We start from the raw sequence: 17,703 nt of genomic DNA on the forward strand, positions 1-17,703 counted from the left end.
AACCCTGGGGCAAGGTGAAGAACAACCACTCGCCAAAGCCTTGGAACCAGCTTGAATTCCAACAGAACTGAAGATGTTTGGAAAATATTTCATCGGTTTACAGCTGTCAGCCGTTCCATTTTGCTAACAAGAATTCAAGGACTCAACAAATTCTAGTTTTTCTTTTCCAGACCATCGGCCTACAATGTTTTTCTATTGTCCTTTAGATTATCGATTAGATGTTAACCACTTTTCCCACTTGTTTTTAAGAATATGTTTTATTTTACAAATAATTGTGGGCTCACTTAAAGGAGCATGGACATAATCTTTTAATCTGCATTCAGGTACAAAACACACTTTCCTCATTCCTGAAGAAGGGCTCATGCCCAAAATGTCGACTCTCCTACTCCTGACCTGCTGCGCTTTCCCAGCAACACATTTTCAGCTCTGATCTCCAGCATCTGCAGTCCTCACTTTCTGCTACAAAAACATTTTGGCAAGCTGCTGTATTGCACTACAGGAAGAGCTCAGAAGACTAACATAAAGCGACACTAACAAGATGGGTTCAATTCTCACCCTCGCTGAGGTTAACCATCCAGGCCTCTCCTTCTATACCTCTCCCCTCACCTGAGGTGTTGGTGAAGCTCAGGTTAAACTTACTGACAGTCATTTCTCTGTCTAATAAAGTACCAGCCCTCTGAGGTGCTGGTGACTTTCCCTTTTTTAATACCACAAGGCACAATGCTGTGTGTCCTTTATTGGTTGCAGTGCGCATAAATGATCTTGACATGAATCTAGGAGATTTGAGCAGCAAGTTTGCAGATGACATGAAAAGGAATGTTGTAGTAAAGAGTGAGCAGTAAAGCCTGAGACTACAGGATGGTAAGGATGGGCTGGTCAGATGGGCAAATGGAATTTAATCCTGAATCATAGACTCTGGAAGCAGGCCTTTCAACCCATTGAGTTCACACTCCAAACTACACCCCACCCTAATCCACTCGCCTGCACAATCCCTGTAACTCTGCATTTTCAATGGCCAATCCACCTATCCTGCACATCCCTGGACACTATGGGCAATTTAGCATGGTCAATCCCACCTAACCTGCGCATCTTTGGACTGACAGAGGAAATTGGAGCACTTGGAAGTAACTCACACTGGCACAGAGAGAATGTGCAAATTCCACACAGACAGTCACTCGAGGCTGGAATCGAATGTGGATCTTTAATGCTGTGAGGCAGCAGTGCTAATCACTGAGCCACTATGTCAGCCCTACAGGATCCTGGGAAGTACACAGCATCAGAGGGTCCAGAGTGTGCAGGTCCATAAATCCTTGAAGGCAGATAATATGGTTAGAGAGGCATGTGGGATACTTGCTTTCATCAGACAAGGCATTGAACATAAGAGCAAGGAGGTAGTGATGGAGCTGTATATAACATCGGTTAGGTATATAACATCGGTTAGGTATATAACATCGGATGGAGCACTGTGTGCAGTTCTGGTTACTGCACTATAGGAAGGATGTGATTGCATTGAAGAGGGAGCAGAGGAGATTCACCAGGAGGTTCCCTGGAACAGAGTGATTCAGCAATGAAGATGAGGTTAGATAGACTGGAGTTGTTTATCTTAGAGCAGAGCAAGCTGAGGGAGTTCTGACTGAGATGTGCAAAGTTTCAAGTTGCATAGTCAGACTCGGTAGGGAGAAAGCTTTCCCCTTGGTAGAGGAATCAATAACCAGGAGTACAGGTTTAAAGTAAGGAGCAGGAGGTTTACAGGAGATTTGAGGAAAATATTTTAATCACCCAGAGAGTGGTGGGTATCTGGAACCCATTGCCTGAAAGGGTGGTGGAAGCAGGAACCCTAAAGACATTTAAAAGTATTTGAAGAAACATTGAGGGAACTAGGGCTTTTCTCATTGGAGGAAAGAAGGACGAGAGGTGACTCGATAGAGGTGTAAAAGGTGATGAAAGACATCGATAGAGTGGACAACCAGAGACTTTTTTTCCCAGGGTGGAAATGGCTATCACGAGGGGACATAATCTTAAGGTGATTAGAGAAAGGTTTGGGGGAGATGTCAGAGGTAGGTTCTTTACACAGAGATGAAAATGTGTTGCTGGAAAAGTGCAGCAGGTCATGCAGCATCCAAGGAACAGGAGATTCGACGTTTCAGGCATAAGCCCTTCTCCTGTTCCTTGGATGCTGCCTGACCTGCTGCACTTTTCCAGCAACACATTTTCAGCTCTGATCTCCAGCATCTGCAGACGCCACTTTCTCCTCTTTACACAGAGAGTGGTGGGTACATGGATTGCACTGCCAGCGATGGTAGGAGAGTCAGAGACATTAGGGACATTATTGACAACTCTTGGATAGGCACATGGATAACAGTAAAATGAAGGGTATGTAGGTTAGTTTGATCTTAGAGTAGGATAAAAGGTCGGCCAGTCATCGAGGGCCAAAGGGCCTGTACTATGCTGTACTGTTCTATGTTCTATGTTCTGTTTAGATGAACATTTGAAGCACCATAGCATGTGAGGCTAGGGGCCAAGTGCCGGAGAATAGGCCTAGTACAGGTGGATGGTTGATGACCAGTGTGGACTCAATGGGACTGCTGTAAAAAATCTCCTATTTTATGACTCCAAATTGGCCATCTTGGTGATTGAATCAAAACGTTTACACAAACTGGTGAGTCATACAGCAGTGGGTGTGCTCTACAGCAGATTCCACCCAACACTGACAGTGTGGCAAAATATTCAGAAAGGAGGGAAACTGCAGGAGGCGCTGGGGGGGGGTGACTTTACAGTTGCTATGGTTACCTTGGTGTCTCCAGTGTCACTTCGCCTGGTTCTTTTCATGATCTCTTCGATTCTCTACAAGAAGAAAATTGCCCAGTTAAAGAGAATTGTTCACATTTTCCCCCAAACTAAAACCCGCTTCCCTTCAGTTCACCAACTTAACTCTGCGACCTAACCTTCTTTCGCTCCATTCGCTCCTGCTCAATCTGGTGGATGATCTGTTCCCGTTCTAATCGCTGTCGCTCCGCTGCCTCCCGAGCCTTGATTTCAGCTTCTTCTCGCTGTGGAGAGAAAGAAATACAGTGTACAGGTACGAAACAAAAATACCGCTACAAAGTAAACTTTGTCATACCATGGCCAAGCCAATTTTGGAAAGAAGTTTTGTTCTTTAAATGGCCATCGTAGATCTCTGCTCACAATTTATTCTGTGTCTAATTACATTCAACATGTGGGGAGGTGTTATTCAACTCTGAATACCTATTCATAGAACCCCTATAGTGTGGAAACAGGCCATTTGATTTAGATTACTTACAGTGTGGAAACAGGCCCTTCGGCCCAACAAGTCCACACCGACCTGCCGAAGCGCAACCCACCCATACCCCTACATTTACCCCTACCTAACACTACGGACAATTTAGCATGGCCAATTCACCTAACCCGCACATCTTTGGACTGTGGGAGGAAACCGGAGCACCCGGAGGAAACCCACGCAGACACGGGGAGAACGTGCAAACTCCACACAGACAGTCGCCTGAGGCTGGAATTGAACCCGGGTCCCTGGCGCTGTGAAGCAGCAGTGCTAACGACTGAGCCACCATGCCATCCTTAAGTTTAAGGTTGAGATGTACCTGATGGGAACTGAGGATAGGTTCTCACTCTCATAAAACAATACTGTAGCCGACAAACCAGCTTCTCCAGGTCTGAAATACATCATATTGAATGTCAGTGGTCAAGGAAGTGCTCTCTCTGACAGGGGATCAAGGCCAGATGAACACCACTTCAGGCCAAATGGTGTCAATCATTTTGGACCGAGATCGGGAGGCAGTTATTCTTTGCTCTAGCTGAGAAGGCTGAGGAGATTCAATCAGAGTGCATGTTCAAGACAGAGACTAATGGATCTCTGACATATGTGGATAGAAAGCGTGGTGGGGTGACCAGCCAACATCGCGCTGAACAGTGGAGCAGGTGAGTTGAGTGTGTCTGAGTTTGGTGCCTTTGGGTCAGCATAGACAAGATATGCTGTATCATTTCTATATGTCTGTGGAGTGGCCTACTTATATTACACATATGTATTGTTAGAGTAAGAAGACTGGCTGATCCAGAGAGTTTATGACTGTTTTTATATAATGTGATTTAATTTCAGATTATCCTAAACTCAATATTGAGTTCAGACAAGTAAAGGGTGACTTAGTGTTTTAGGGTAATTTTCAAGTTTTGCAGGTTGATAGAGGTATTCATTCTGGGGGGGAGAATTCAGAAGAAGAGGGCACCATTAGAGTCATTTCAGAGTGAAATTAGAAAACACACTTATTTCAAAAGGAAGTTGGAGGTTTTTTTCAGTCTTGTCTACTCTAGTCAGGACGAGGAGGCAAGAAACAGATTTGAAGAAAGGGCACACCAATTTATACAGGTAGTTCTCATGTAAAACGTGTTTTGGCAGCATGATTTGGTTCTAATGTCGCCGAAGAATTAGGGAACAGTGTTTTTGAGAATGCTTACCTCTGTCTGCACTTTGTCCCGTACATGTGCCGAAGTCTCTGCACCATTCTGTGCGTGCACCAATGTCAGCTGCTGTCACTGCATATACGAGGTACAGTACTACTGGATAAAGAGTGGGGCTGGAAAAAGCTCAGCAGGTCAAGTAGCATCAGAAGGCGAAGTGGGGCGGAGGGGGGGTGTCAACGTTTCAGGTTAGAACCTTTCATCAGGGGAGAGGGGAAAGGGAAAAATGGGTGATATGGTGATAGATGGATGCAGGTAGGAGGTGGCTGTGATTGGTCAGTCAGAAGTATGGAGCGGATAGGTGGGGTAGAAGGTGGGCGGTATAGTCAGGTTAAGGCGGCAGGGTGCAGAGGGAGGGTTGGCCCTGGGATGAGGTGGGCGGGTGGGTAGATTTGACAGCCGGTGAAGTCTATGTTAAGGCCATATGTTTGTAAACTCCCACTATTTATTTCATAGTCCCCTTCCCCTCCCCCGGCCCTGATGAAAGGTTCTGACCTGATATGTTGACTCCCTTTCACCTTTGATGCTGCTTGACATGCTGTGCTTTCTCCAGTTCCACTCTGCTCTCCTGCATCTGCAGTCTCACTATCACCTCCCCTCTGTATAAGCCCTGTATAATTCCTGCAGGACTTCATTACTCTTATTCATAGCTACTGCCTTTTAAATTTGTTGTTGTACTTGCTTATCACACAATCTAAACCAACCCGCAACAAACAGACAGAAGACAATCACCCACAGCCACCCACTTCTGCAACCACAAATGCACCTGAAGGTGATGCTGATGATGACCCTCTGTCCCTGCATTAACAATATTTTTTCAATGTAATGTGTTAAATTTACTTTTTACTCTAAATATGATTTAAACCTTCATTCAGGCTGTGCTATACTTTGAGTTAAGCTTTTAGGTGATTTTTGAGCGATAGTATGTGTTATTTTGTGTTGGTCTGCCCCAACCCCACTATTCCCATATGCCCCATTATTTCTATTAAGTGAGGTTTCACTAGAATGCAACTACAGGATTTTAGGAGAACTACCTGTCCAGCCTGAGAAAAGGATTGATTGGGTCATTGTTGGCATGGAGATGCAGCAAGGACAAATATGCATCAATCTCAGTTCTCAGAATAGGCAGGCAGACTCCAATTGGTCAAAGGGTTGCCACAGGGATTGGCAGTCTCCATTCCCACCATTTCTTAACAATGACCAAAGTGGAACACTTTTGCATAAGGTGCCATTATAATGAGGGGCTTTAATTATCCAAGTATTGACCAGGATGGTAGCAGGAAGGACAGGAACAAGATATCTTGGAGGGCGCTCAAATTTTCTGCAGCAGTATGTGTCCAGTGCAACAAGAAAGAAGGCACTGCTAGACATGGTTCTCAGGAATGCGGTGGGCCAAATCGATCAAGTATCAATGAGGGTGCATTTTGGCAACAACAATAATAACGTCCTCAAAGTTAGGGCGACTATGGAAAAGCACAAGAAACAATCCAGAGTTATTTAGGGAGGGTCAACTTGACAGGCACAACTGTAATGGACACCTTCCAAGAGCAGATAGTTAAGATACAGCCAAGGCATGTTCCCACGAGGGGAAAGACTTGCTGCCATTCTTCATCTGTTGAGGGATGATGGGAATGAGTGTTATTTGGGCAAATGCAGTTTCATTCAGAAAAGCCAGCATGGATTTGTAAAGGGCGAATGGTGTTGAATTAACTCACTGGAACCTTTTCATGCAAGAATAGAGAGGCTCGATGAAGGTAATGCTGTTGCTGCTGATGAACGTGGATTTCCAGGGACATTTGATACAGTGCCACACATCAGACTTAAGAAGAAAGTTAAAGCTCATGGAATAAAGGAACAGTAGCAATGTGGATGCGAAATTGGCTGAATGATAGGAAACAAAGAGTGAGGGTTAATGGATAGCTTTAGAAGTTGTGTTCCCCTGGGACACTTGCTTTTCCTGATATATATATAGTGGCCTAGAACTTGGCGTACCCAATTTCAAAATGTGGATGATACAAAGCTTGGAAATATTGTCAGCTGTTTGGAAGATAGTGTTGATCTTTGAAAGGACAGAGGATGTGGGAATGTAGAGAAGTCTGAAGTGTTTCACTTTGGCAGAAGGATGACATAACGATCAGAGAAGATGGGAGCTGTTTTCCTCAGAGGAGAAAAGGCCAAGGGGAGATTCGACCAAGGTCTTCAAGATCAGGAGGGGTCTGAGCGGAGTAGATTATATTAGATTACTTACATTAGATTACTTACAGTGTGGAAACAGGCCCTTCGGCCCAACAAGTCCACACCGACCTGCCGAAGCGCAACCCACCCATTCCCCTACATTTACCCCTTTATCTAACACTAGGGGCAATTTAGCATGGCCAATTCACCTGACCCGCACATCTTTGGACTGTGGGGAGGAAACCGGAGTACCCGGAGGAAACCCACGCAGACACAGGGAGAATGTGCAAACTCCACACAGTCAGTCGCCTGAGTCAGGAATTGAACCCAGGTCTCTGGCGCTGTGAGGAAGCAGTGCTAACTGCTGTGCCACCGTGCTGCCCACGGTGGAGTAGAGAGGGAGCAACTCCCCCTATTGGTAGAAGGATTGAGAACCTGAGAAGACAGATTTGAAAAAAAATGACAACATAAAGAGAAGCCTTTTTATGTAGTGAGAAGTTAGAATCTGGAATGTGCTGAAGATGACGGCAAGGTTAATTGAAGCTTTCAAAAGGGAATTGGATCATTATATGAAGGGAAAAGGATTGCAAGGCAACAGGGTAAAGGTGGGACTGTGAGACTAGATGAATTGCTCTAGCAAACAGCTAGTATAGACAGCAACAGGACAAACTTCTGCATTAACCATTCATTGTCCACAGAGAAAGAGCAACATATTTAAGAAGCTCGCTCTCTACTAAGGTTCAGGAAAGATGTCATGAGTTTTCCATTGGGAAAGATGATCACAGTCCAGGCAGCAAAGTCGGAGTTGAAGCATTGGATTTACCATGCTGGCCAGTGAAACAGGAGGAGGTGCTTGAAGCTGCTTCTCGGATTCCTAGGGAGACTAACTTTCCATTTTAGTTTTCGGCTGAGCCAGCAATTATCATCCTTCCTTAGTCATTCTGGAAAAGGTGGTGGTGAGCTGCCTTCCTAAATCACTCTCGTCCATACAGTGCAGGTACCCTCAGCCAATACAGAGGATGTTGGAGAGTCAATCACACTGGTAGGATCTGGAGTGACATTTGGCTGGACCAAAGGATCAATAGATGGAGGAGCAGAATTTTGTCATTTCGCCCATCAGGGCTGCTCCACCTTTCAATGAGACCATGGCTGATCTGATAATCTACTGATCTGATAGGCTACTTTCCCGCCTATTTCCCCAGAACCCATGATTCCCTTACTGATTAAAAAGTCTGTCCTTCTCAACCTTGAATTTACTTAACAACCCTGCTTCGACAGTACTCTGTGGTAAAGAACTCTCACAGGAGAAATTCCTCATCTATGTCTTAAATGTGTGGTCCCCTATTTTGAGATTATGCCTTCTGGTCCTAGACTCTCCTATAAGGGGAAACGATCTCCCCACACCTACACTATCAATAGCCCTCTAAGAATCTCAGATGATTCAGTAAAGTCAATGAGTATTGACGCAACCAACTTAACCAACCCACTTGATTAGTAGCACATCCACAACTATCCACGCCCTCGCGCCACCAACACTCAGTAGCAGCTATGTATATTATCTTTCTTCCTTAATTCATTTGTGGGACTTGGGCGTCGCTGGCTAGCCAGCATTTATTGCCTATCCATAGTTTCCCTTGAGGTGGTGATGGTGAGCTGTCTTCTCGAATCACTGCAGTCCACCTGCTGTGGGTTGACCCAAAATGCCAGCAGGGAATTCCAAGATTTTGACCCAACAACTGGGAAGGAACATTTCCAAGTCCGGTTGGTGAGTGGCTTGGAGGGGAACTTGCAGGTGGTGGTGCTCCCAAGTACCTGCTGCCCTTGTTCTTCGTGATGGAAGTGGTTGTGAGTTTGGAAGTTGCTGTGTAAGGAACTTTGGTGAATTTATGCAGTGCATCTTATAGACAGTACACACTGCTGCTACTAAATGCTGGTGGTGAAGGGATTCAATCTTTTTATTGTGGTGTCAATCAAGCGGGTTGCTTTGTCCTGGATGGTGTCAAGCTTCTTCAGTGTTGTTGGAGCTGCACCCATCCAGGCAAGTGGGGAATATTCCATCATACTTCTGACTTGCGCCTTGCAGATGCTGGATAGACTTTGGGGTGTCAGGTGGTGAGTTACTTGCTGCAGTGTCCCGAGTCTCTGACCTGCACATGCAACCACTGTGTTTATGTGATGAGTCTAGTTGTATTTCTGGTCAATGGTAACCCCAAGGATGTTGACACTGGGGGATTCAGTGATGGTAATACCGTTGAATGTCAAGGGGGTGTTGGTTAGAGTGTCTCTTATTGATGATGGTGTGGCACGAATGTTACTTGCCACTGCAAAATGCACTACAGAAATCCAGCAAAGATCCTTCAACAGCATCTTCCAAACACATTTCCATCTAGAAGGAGAAATGTAGTAGATACATGGGAATATTGCCAGATCCAAGTTCCCTTCCTAAGCCAATCACCACCCTGACTTGGAAGTATATATTGCCATTCCTTCACTGTTGTTGGATCAAAATCCTGGAATTCCCTCCCTAAGGGCATGTGGACTGCTGCCCACCACCACCTTCTCAGGAGGCAGCTGGGGACAGGCAATAAATGCTGGCCAGGCAGCAAAGCCCAGTCCCACGAGTAAATTAAAATAAAACCTCCTGTCAGACAGTCCCTCCATACCGAGTGAACCTTCTCTGAACTGCCTCCAATGCTGCTATATTTTTCCTTGTATAAAGTGTTCAAAATTATTCAAAGTATTCCATCTGTAGTTTCTGGATGAGTGGTGCTGGAAAAGCACAGCAGTTCAGGCAGCATCCGAGGAGCAGTAAAATCGATGTTTCGTGCAAAAGCCCGTCATCACAATTAGAGGCAGAGTGCCTGCAGGGTGAAGAGATAAATGAGAGGAGGGTGTGGGTGGGGAGGAAGTAACATAGAGTACAATAGGTGAGTGGGGGAGGGGATGAAGATGATAGGTCGGGGGGGGGGGGGGGGGGGGGGGCGGGCGGTGGTGGAGTGGCTAGGTGGAAAAGAAGATAGGCCAGTAGGACAAGTCATGGGGACAGTGCTCAGTTGGAAGCTTGGAACTGGGGTGAGGTGTGGGAAGGGGAAATGAGGAAACTGTTGAAGTCCACATTGATGTCCGGGGGTTGAAGTGTTCCGAGGTGGAAGATGAGGCGTTCTTCTTCCAGGCGTCTGGTGGTGAGGGAGTAGCGGTGAAGGAGGCCCAGGACCTCCATGTCCTTGGCAGAGTGGGAGGGGGAGTTGAAATTTTGGGCCACAGGGTAGTGTGGTTGATTGTTGCGGGTGTCCCAGAGATGTTCCCTAAAGTGCTCTGCTAGGAGGCGTCCAGTCACACCTCCCCCCCCGTAGAGGAGGCCGCATCGGGAGCAACGGATACAATAAATGATATTGGTGGATGTGCAGGTAAAACTTTGATGGATGTGGAAGGCTCCTTTGGGGCCTTGGATGGAGGTTAGGGAGGAGATGTGGGCGCAGGTTTTGCAATTCCTGCGGTGGCAGGGGAAGGTGCCAGGACAGGAGGGTGGGTTGTATGGGATGTGGACCTGACCAGTAGTTTGACTAGTGCGTTGTGTAATTTTAGCAAAACCTTTCTTTGACACTCCATTCCCGTTGAAGCAAGGACCAATATTCCTTTTTTTCTCAAAAGAAAAAGAGAATGATCAGGGCCGTTCAGGGAGAGTGGAGGGAACTTGTGCATGGAGTCTGAGCAGATAGGGGAAGCCCTAAATGAGATTTTTGCTTTGGTTTTCACCAAGAAAAGGGAACTTGTTGTAAATGAAAACTTAGAGGAGCTGGGATACAGTCTTGACCAGATCAAGATTGAAGAGGTTGATGTGCTAGAAATTTTGGAAAACATTAAGATTGATAAGTATTTAGGGCCAGACCAGATTTATCCTAGGCTGCTCCGAGAAATGAGAAGGGAGATTGCTAAGCTGCTGGCGAAGATATTTGCCTCCTCATTCTCCATGGGAATCATACCAGAGGATTGGAAGGAGGCGAATGTTGTTCCTCTTTTCAAGAAAGGTAATAGGAAAATCCCTGGCAATTATAGACCAGAAAGTCTTACATCTGTAGTCAGCAAAGTTTTGGAAAGAATTCTGAGGGATGAAATTTATTTGGCAAAGCATAGTGTGATTAAAGGCAGTCAGCATGGCTTTGTGAGGGGCAGGTCATGCCTCACAAATCTTATTGAGTTCTTTGACGAGGTGTCAAGACAGGTTGATGACGGTCGAGCAGTGGATGTGGTGTATATGGATTTCAGCAAGGCATTTGATAAGGTTCCCCATGGTAGGCTCATTCATAAAGTCAGGAAGTATGGGATACAGGGAGATTTGGTTATCTGGATTCAGAATTGGCTGGCTGACAGAAGGCAGAGAGTGGTTGTAGGTGGAAAGTATTCTGCCTGGAGGTCAGTGTTGAGTGGGGTCCCGCAGGGCTCTGTACTTGGGCCTCTGCTCTTCATAGTTTTTATAAATGACTTGGATGAAGAGATTGAGGGGTGGGTTAGTAAATTTGCAGATGACAGAGGGCTACTGCAGGCTGCAGCGTGACATAGACAGGATGCAAAGCTGGGCTGAGAAATGGCAGATGGAGTTTAACCTGGATAAATGTGAAGTGATGAATTTTGGAAGGTCAAACTTGAATGCTGAATATAGGATTAAAGATAGGATTCTTGGCAGTGTGGAGGAACAGAGGGATCTGGGTATGCAAGTATATAGATCCCTCAAAGTTGCCACCCAAGTGGATAGGGTTGTTAAGAAAGCATATGGTGCTTTGGCTTTCATCAACAGGGGGTTAGAGTTTAAGAGCTGCAAGGTCTTGCTGTAGCTCTACAAGTCCCTGGTGAGGCCACACTTGGTATATTGTGTCCAGTATATTGATACTGGTCACCCTACTATAGGAAAGATACAGAGGCTTTGGCGAGGGTGAAAAGAAGGTTTACCAGGATGCTGTCTGGACTATGAGGAAAGGTTGAATAAGCTTGGACTTTTCTCTCTGGAGAGAAGGAGGAAGAGAGGAGACCTGATTTAGGTGTGCAAAATGATGAGTGGAATATATAAAGTCAAAAGCCAGAGACTTTTCCCCAGGGCAGGATTGACTGGTACAAGGAGTCATAGTTTGAAGATATTAGGAGGAAGGTATAAAGGAGACGTCAGAGGTAGGTTCTTTACACAGAGAGTTGTGAATGCATGGAATGCGCTGCCAGCTGTGGTGATGGAAGCAGAGTCATTGGGGACATTTAAGCGACTGCTGGACATGCACATGGAGAGCAGTGAGTTGAGGGGTGTGTAGGTGAAGTTACCATATTTTACATTAGGATTAAATCTCGGCACAACATCGCGAGCCAAAAGGCCTGTTCTGTGCTGTTCTCTACTTTTCTAATGTCCTTCCCTACAGTCATTGAATTTGTATGTCAGCTTTTTGTGATTATGGAAGAGAACTCCAAAATCCTGCTCTGCTGCAGCTTTCTGCAATCCTACTCCATTTAAATAATATTCAGCCCCACCATAATACTTGCCAGAGTGCGCATCCTCACATTTCTCCATATTACATTACCTGTCAATTTTCAGCCTCCTCACTGAACCAGTCTATGTCCCTCTGCAGTGTCCTCATGTCATTCTCACCACTTGCCTTCCCACTTTCATTGTTTCATCAGCAAACCTGGCTATAACACATTCATTTTCCTCATCCAAGTCATTAATATTTATTGTCAATAACTGTGGTCCCAGCACTGGTCGCTGGGGCACTCCATAATTACATCCTGAAAATGCCCCCGTCATGCCAACTCTCTGTCTTCTATTACCCAATCCTGTATCCATGCTTATATGCTCCCTCCAATACTTATTCAGCAGCCTCATGCACGGTCCCTAATCAAATACCATTCTGACAAACCAAATATATTACATCCGCCACTTTGTCTATCTTAATTGTTATCTCCTCCATGAAATCTAATCAATTTGTCAGGCATGATTTAACCTCATGACTTTGCTTGATTAGATTGTATTTCTAAATGCTGAGCTATTATATCCATTATAAAAGATTCTAACATTTCACCAATGACGGATACTAAGCTAACTGGCTTATTCTGAGAAAGTAATCCTCCTTTCCTGGGAAGAACATTCAAGAGTGAGGAAGGATTTTAGAACAACACAATTTTATGGCTACTCTTACTGACATCAAACTCTCAAAATCACTGAGAGTTTTTCAACATTCGATGCCTTGATTATAATTCCAGTAATGTAACAATGGAATACAAAACCCAGAAGCTGAACCCACTGATAAAACAATGTTCTATTCCCTGCGGTATTCCACAAGGATCAGTACTGGGAACCCTGTTGTTGAAATATATACAAAATGATTTAGAAAAGAATGCGAGTGGTCTGATTTGTAAATCTGCAGATGACACAAAAATTGGGGGAGCTGCGGAAAATGAGGTGGATTGCCAGAGGATACAGAAGGATATAGGCAGGCTGAAGACAGGTGGAGAAATGGCAGATTGATTGTAATCCAGACAAATGCGAGCTGATGCACTTTGGAAGATCTAATGCAGGAAACGAGTATCCAGTAAATGGCAGAACCCTTAGTTGTATCAACATAAAGAGGGATATAGGTGTACAGATCCACAGTTCCCTGAAAATAGCAAGGTGACTGGGTAGTCAAGAAGGCTTATGGCATGCTTGCCTTTATTGGTCAGGGCATAGAGTATAAAAATTGCCAAGTCATGTTGCAGATGTTCAGAAATTTAGTGAGGCCACATTTGGAATATTGTGAACAGTTCTGCTCATGACACAAGCAGAAGGATTGGAGAGGGTACAGAAACAGTTCACTCAGATTTTGCATGATTTGGAGGCTATTAGCTATGAGGAGAGATTGGACAAACTTGTTTGTTTTCACATAAACATTAGAGGATGAGAGGTGACCTGATAGAAGGTTACAAAATTAAGAGTGGCAGGGATAGAATGGATAGTGGGAGCCTTTTTGAAATGTCAGTTACTGGAGGACATAGGTTTAAGGTAAAGGGGTCGAAAACGTTGGCACTGGAAAAGCACAGTAGGTCAGGCAGCATCTGAGGAGCAGGAGAAATGACATTGTGGGGAGAAGCCCTTCATCGGGAATGTGGGGGTGGAAGTGGTGCGAGGCAAGGAGCCTGGACTTCTCCATCGGGATCTCTGGCGACTGACTCAACACGAACATCTATTTCAAACTCGCACAGCTACCTGGACGACATCTCCTCGCACACCCTTATGTAAAAGCGCAATCCCTTACTCCCAGTTCCTCTGCCGTATCTGCTCCCAGGAGGACCAATTCCACTCCAGAACATCCCTGAGGGCCTCCTATTTCAAAGACCACAATAATCCCTACCATGTAGTCAACATTGCCCTTTAGTGTATCTCCTCCATTTCCTGCACCTCCACCCTTGAACCCCACCCCTCCAACCCAACAAGGACAGAACCCTTCTGGTCCTCACCTTCCACCCCACTAACCTCCTGATACAACACATCATCCTCCACGATATTCACAACGTACAGTCAGATCCCACCACTACAGAAATATTTTCCTCCCCACCCCAATCAGCATTCCGTTGAGACCATTCCCTCTGCGACTCCCTTCTTCGGTCCATGCTCCCCACCAACCCAACCTCCACTCCTGGCACCTTCTCTTGCCAATGTAAGAAGTGTAAAACCTGCTCTCACACCTACCCCCTCACTTCTGTCCAACACCCCACAGGATCCTTTCACATCCGGCAGAGATTTTCCTGCACATCCACCCACCTTATCTACTGTGTCTGTTGCTCTCTATGTGGCCTGCTCTACATCGGGGAGAGTTTTAGGGAACATCTCTATGGGACACACGCACAAAACAACCCCACTGCCCAGTAGCTGACCACTTCAACTCCACCCCATACTCTGCCAAGGGCATACAAGTCCTGGGCTACCTCCATTGCCAAATCCAAGCCACCCAACGATTGGAGGAAGAACACTTCAACCTCGGGACCCTCCAACCAGATGGCATCAACATCAACTTCACCAGTTTCCTCATCTCCCCTCTCCCCACCTCCACTGCCCTCTTGACCTGTCCTACCTGCCCATCTTCCTTACCCCTATTCGCTCCACCCTCCCCACTGATCTATAACTACCATCCCCCACCTGCATCTACTTATCACCTTCCCACCTACCTCCCCCCCACCGCCACCTTCCTATTTATCTCTCTGCACCTCCCCCTCTCCCCCCCAAAAAAACATTCCTGATGAAGAGCTTATGCCCAAAACGTTGACTCGCCTGCTCCTCAGATGCTGCCTGACCTACTGTGCTTTTCCAGTGCCACACTTTTCAACTCTGGCTCTCCAGCATCTGCAGTCCACAAGGTAAAAGGGGGAAAGTGTGAAGGAGATGTGAGAGGTAAATACTTTACATAGAGAGTGGTAAGTGCCTGGAATGCACTGCCAGCGGTGGTGGTGGAAGAGGATACAACAGTAACATTTAAGATGTATGTTGACTGATATATGAATTGACAGGGCACAGAGGGATACAAACTCCATATAAGCCATAAGGTTTTTAGTTTAGAAAGGCATCATGTGTTTTGAGAAGATTTGTAGCTCAGGTTGAGGTTTTTGGATATAGGTTTGCTCACTGAGTTGCAAAGTTCATTTCAAGACGTGGGCCTCAGGCGAAGCATTCCCCGAAGCATGGCATTCCAACCGGAACTCTATCGACAAACACATCAAGTTACATCCCATCTATCACCCCCTGAGAAAAGGAACAGGAAGTGATCTTACCCCAGGAAATGACTTCACCACCGGAAATGACATCACCAAACTAAAGAAACCCAAACATATAAATAGAAAGCAGGAACTTTCAGCAATGCTTTGCCTGAGGCCCACTGAAGATATTATCTGGTAGGGTAACAAAATGTCTGGAAATGAACCTTGCAGCTCAGTAAGCAAACCAACATCCAAGGCATCATGTGTCAGTGCAGTCTTGGTGGGCTGAAGGGCCTATTCTTATGCCATACTGTTCATTGTTCTTGGATCATCACAACACTATATCATAAGCTGTGAAGTACTGCTCCCAGAACCTTGTGGCAGGATCAATGCAGCTTTTGGATGGCTGGAGACTGAGGATAGCAGCGCTGAGGACAGACCATGTAACTCCTTACCTGCTGCTCCAGTCTGGCCAGAAGTTCTCTCTCCTGTTGTTCCCGGAGGATTCTTTCCTCTTCCGCCTTTCTCTGGCGCTCCAGCTCCTGCTGTCTTCGCTGTTCTTCGAGTTTGCGTGCCTCTTCCTCACGGCGAGCTGTCTCTTCAGCTTCTCTTCTCTGCAGCTCCTCCTGATGTTTCCTGCAGCGACAACCCCAGATTTACTCAGAAACTACAGCTGTCTTTTCCCAAAGTGCTGGCACTCATTCAACTGTCTACAAACCCAAAAGGGGGAAAAAAATCAGTAAAATTGCTGAATGGGGCACACTAGTCAGACTCCTCTTGTAGACCTCAAAATGGAGGATCGGTACGTTCATTACAAATGGTTACTGGTTTGTCTGTCTGGGTACTCTGCTAATCTTAATGGGTGCCATCAATTTCTTCTTGTCATGTGGGCATCACTGGCAGGACAGGAGTTTGTAGAGCAACCCTAATTGCCTTTGTTCGAAATGTTTTACTCAGCCATTTCAGAGGGTAGTTAAGAGTCACACACATTGCTCTGGGCCTGCAGTTATATACAGGTAGTTCTTCTATAACGCGATAGTTGCATTCTCGTGCAACTCCGCATTATAGAAAAATCATGCTTTTGAAACAGTGCTTAAAGCGTTGGTGATATAATTGCATTACAGCCAAGATACATTTTAAAGGTGCACGCTTTAGAATCAGCGTCCCCAATTTGTCAACTGCGTTGCAGCAAATTCGTGTTAACGGAACGCACGTTATATCAGAATGACCTGTATAAGGATGACCAATATTTATCCCTAATGAACCAGATAAGCATTTCTGACAATAGCAGATTGTTGTTGTGGTCACTGTTATCAAGAATCCCTATTAAAAGGGACCTGAGGGGGAACATATTCACACTGCGAGTGTGTATGTATGGAATGAGCTACCAGGGGAAGTGGTACAGGCGGGTACAATTGCAATACTTAAAAGACATTTGGACAGGTATATGGATAGGAAAGGTTTAGAGGGATATGGGTCAAAAACAGGCAAATGGGACTGGTTCATTTCAGGAACATCTGGTCGACGAGGACAAGTCAGGTCGTAGGGTCTGTTTCCATGCTTTATGACTCTCCAACTCGAAAATAATGCTTATGAAACTATGATCACATGTCAGAGAAACCCATCTGGCTCAATAATGTCTTTTAAGGAGGGAAAGCAGCCATCCTTACTTGGTCAGGCCTCCATGTGACTCCAGACTCATAAAAACGTAGCTGACTCTTAACTGCCCTCTGAAGTGGCCAAACAAGCCACTCAAATCAAAGGCAACTGGGAAAGGGTGATGAGTCCAAAATATTTCAAACCATTCTTATTGTTGCAATATCGGGTTACACATGAGAAGTCCCAACTTAGTATTTCTTCAAACAGGAGGTTTACTGTATCCCTACGACAGTCCCTCTCTGCCCCAACATCCCACTAATTGGCATCAAACCCAAACTAAAAGCCTCCATCATACCTACTTCCTGTTGGTGTTGGGGATGAGTTTCAGAATGCAGATAGGAGCCCAGCTCCCAGCCTCAATCCAGCCCCGTCATTCTGCTCTTTTGGGTGTGGCAACTAATGTCAAGTCCTCGTCTACACACTACTGTCTCTGGTCTCTCAAACATCTGTCTTCTGCTAACCCAAAATGGCTCAATCCAAGCTCGCCGGCCTAAACTGGCTCCTGGTCCATTTGTAAAGTTCCTGTTTTTTGTATTCAAATCGCAATGTGGCCACTCCTGCCTCTGTGAGTGCCCAAACCTCCATACTCCTCTGAATCTAGCCTCTTGAGCAGCCCTGATTACAATTATATTAGTGCCCATGCCTTCAGCTGCCTGTGCAGTAGAACCACCC

General features: G+C 45.6%; 1 protein-coding gene across 4 annotated transcripts in view; it reads right to left on the reverse strand.

The window, feature by feature from the left end:
• The window catches only part of LOC132820654 (MAP7 domain-containing protein 2-like), a 139,561-nt gene that overhangs the window by 56,547 nt on the left and 65,311 nt on the right, over positions 1-17,703 (reverse strand). For all 4 annotated transcript variants that reach the window (XM_060832867.1, XM_060832866.1, XM_060832865.1 and 1 more), the window contains 3 exons: positions 15,828-16,008; positions 2,946-3,050; positions 2,791-2,844 (listed from right to left, as the gene is read on the reverse strand). In XM_060832867.1, coding sequence (XP_060688850.1) covers positions 2,791-2,844; positions 2,946-3,050; positions 15,828-16,008 — 340 coding nt within the window. The remainder of the gene's footprint in view (positions 1-2,790; positions 2,845-2,945; positions 3,051-15,827; positions 16,009-17,703) is intronic.

Source organism: Hemiscyllium ocellatum, chromosome 12, assembly GCF_020745735.1.
Source record: "Hemiscyllium ocellatum isolate sHemOce1 chromosome 12, sHemOce1.pat.X.cur, whole genome shotgun sequence".
In the NCBI taxonomy this organism is placed as follows: domain Eukaryota; kingdom Metazoa; phylum Chordata; class Chondrichthyes; order Orectolobiformes; family Hemiscylliidae; genus Hemiscyllium; species Hemiscyllium ocellatum.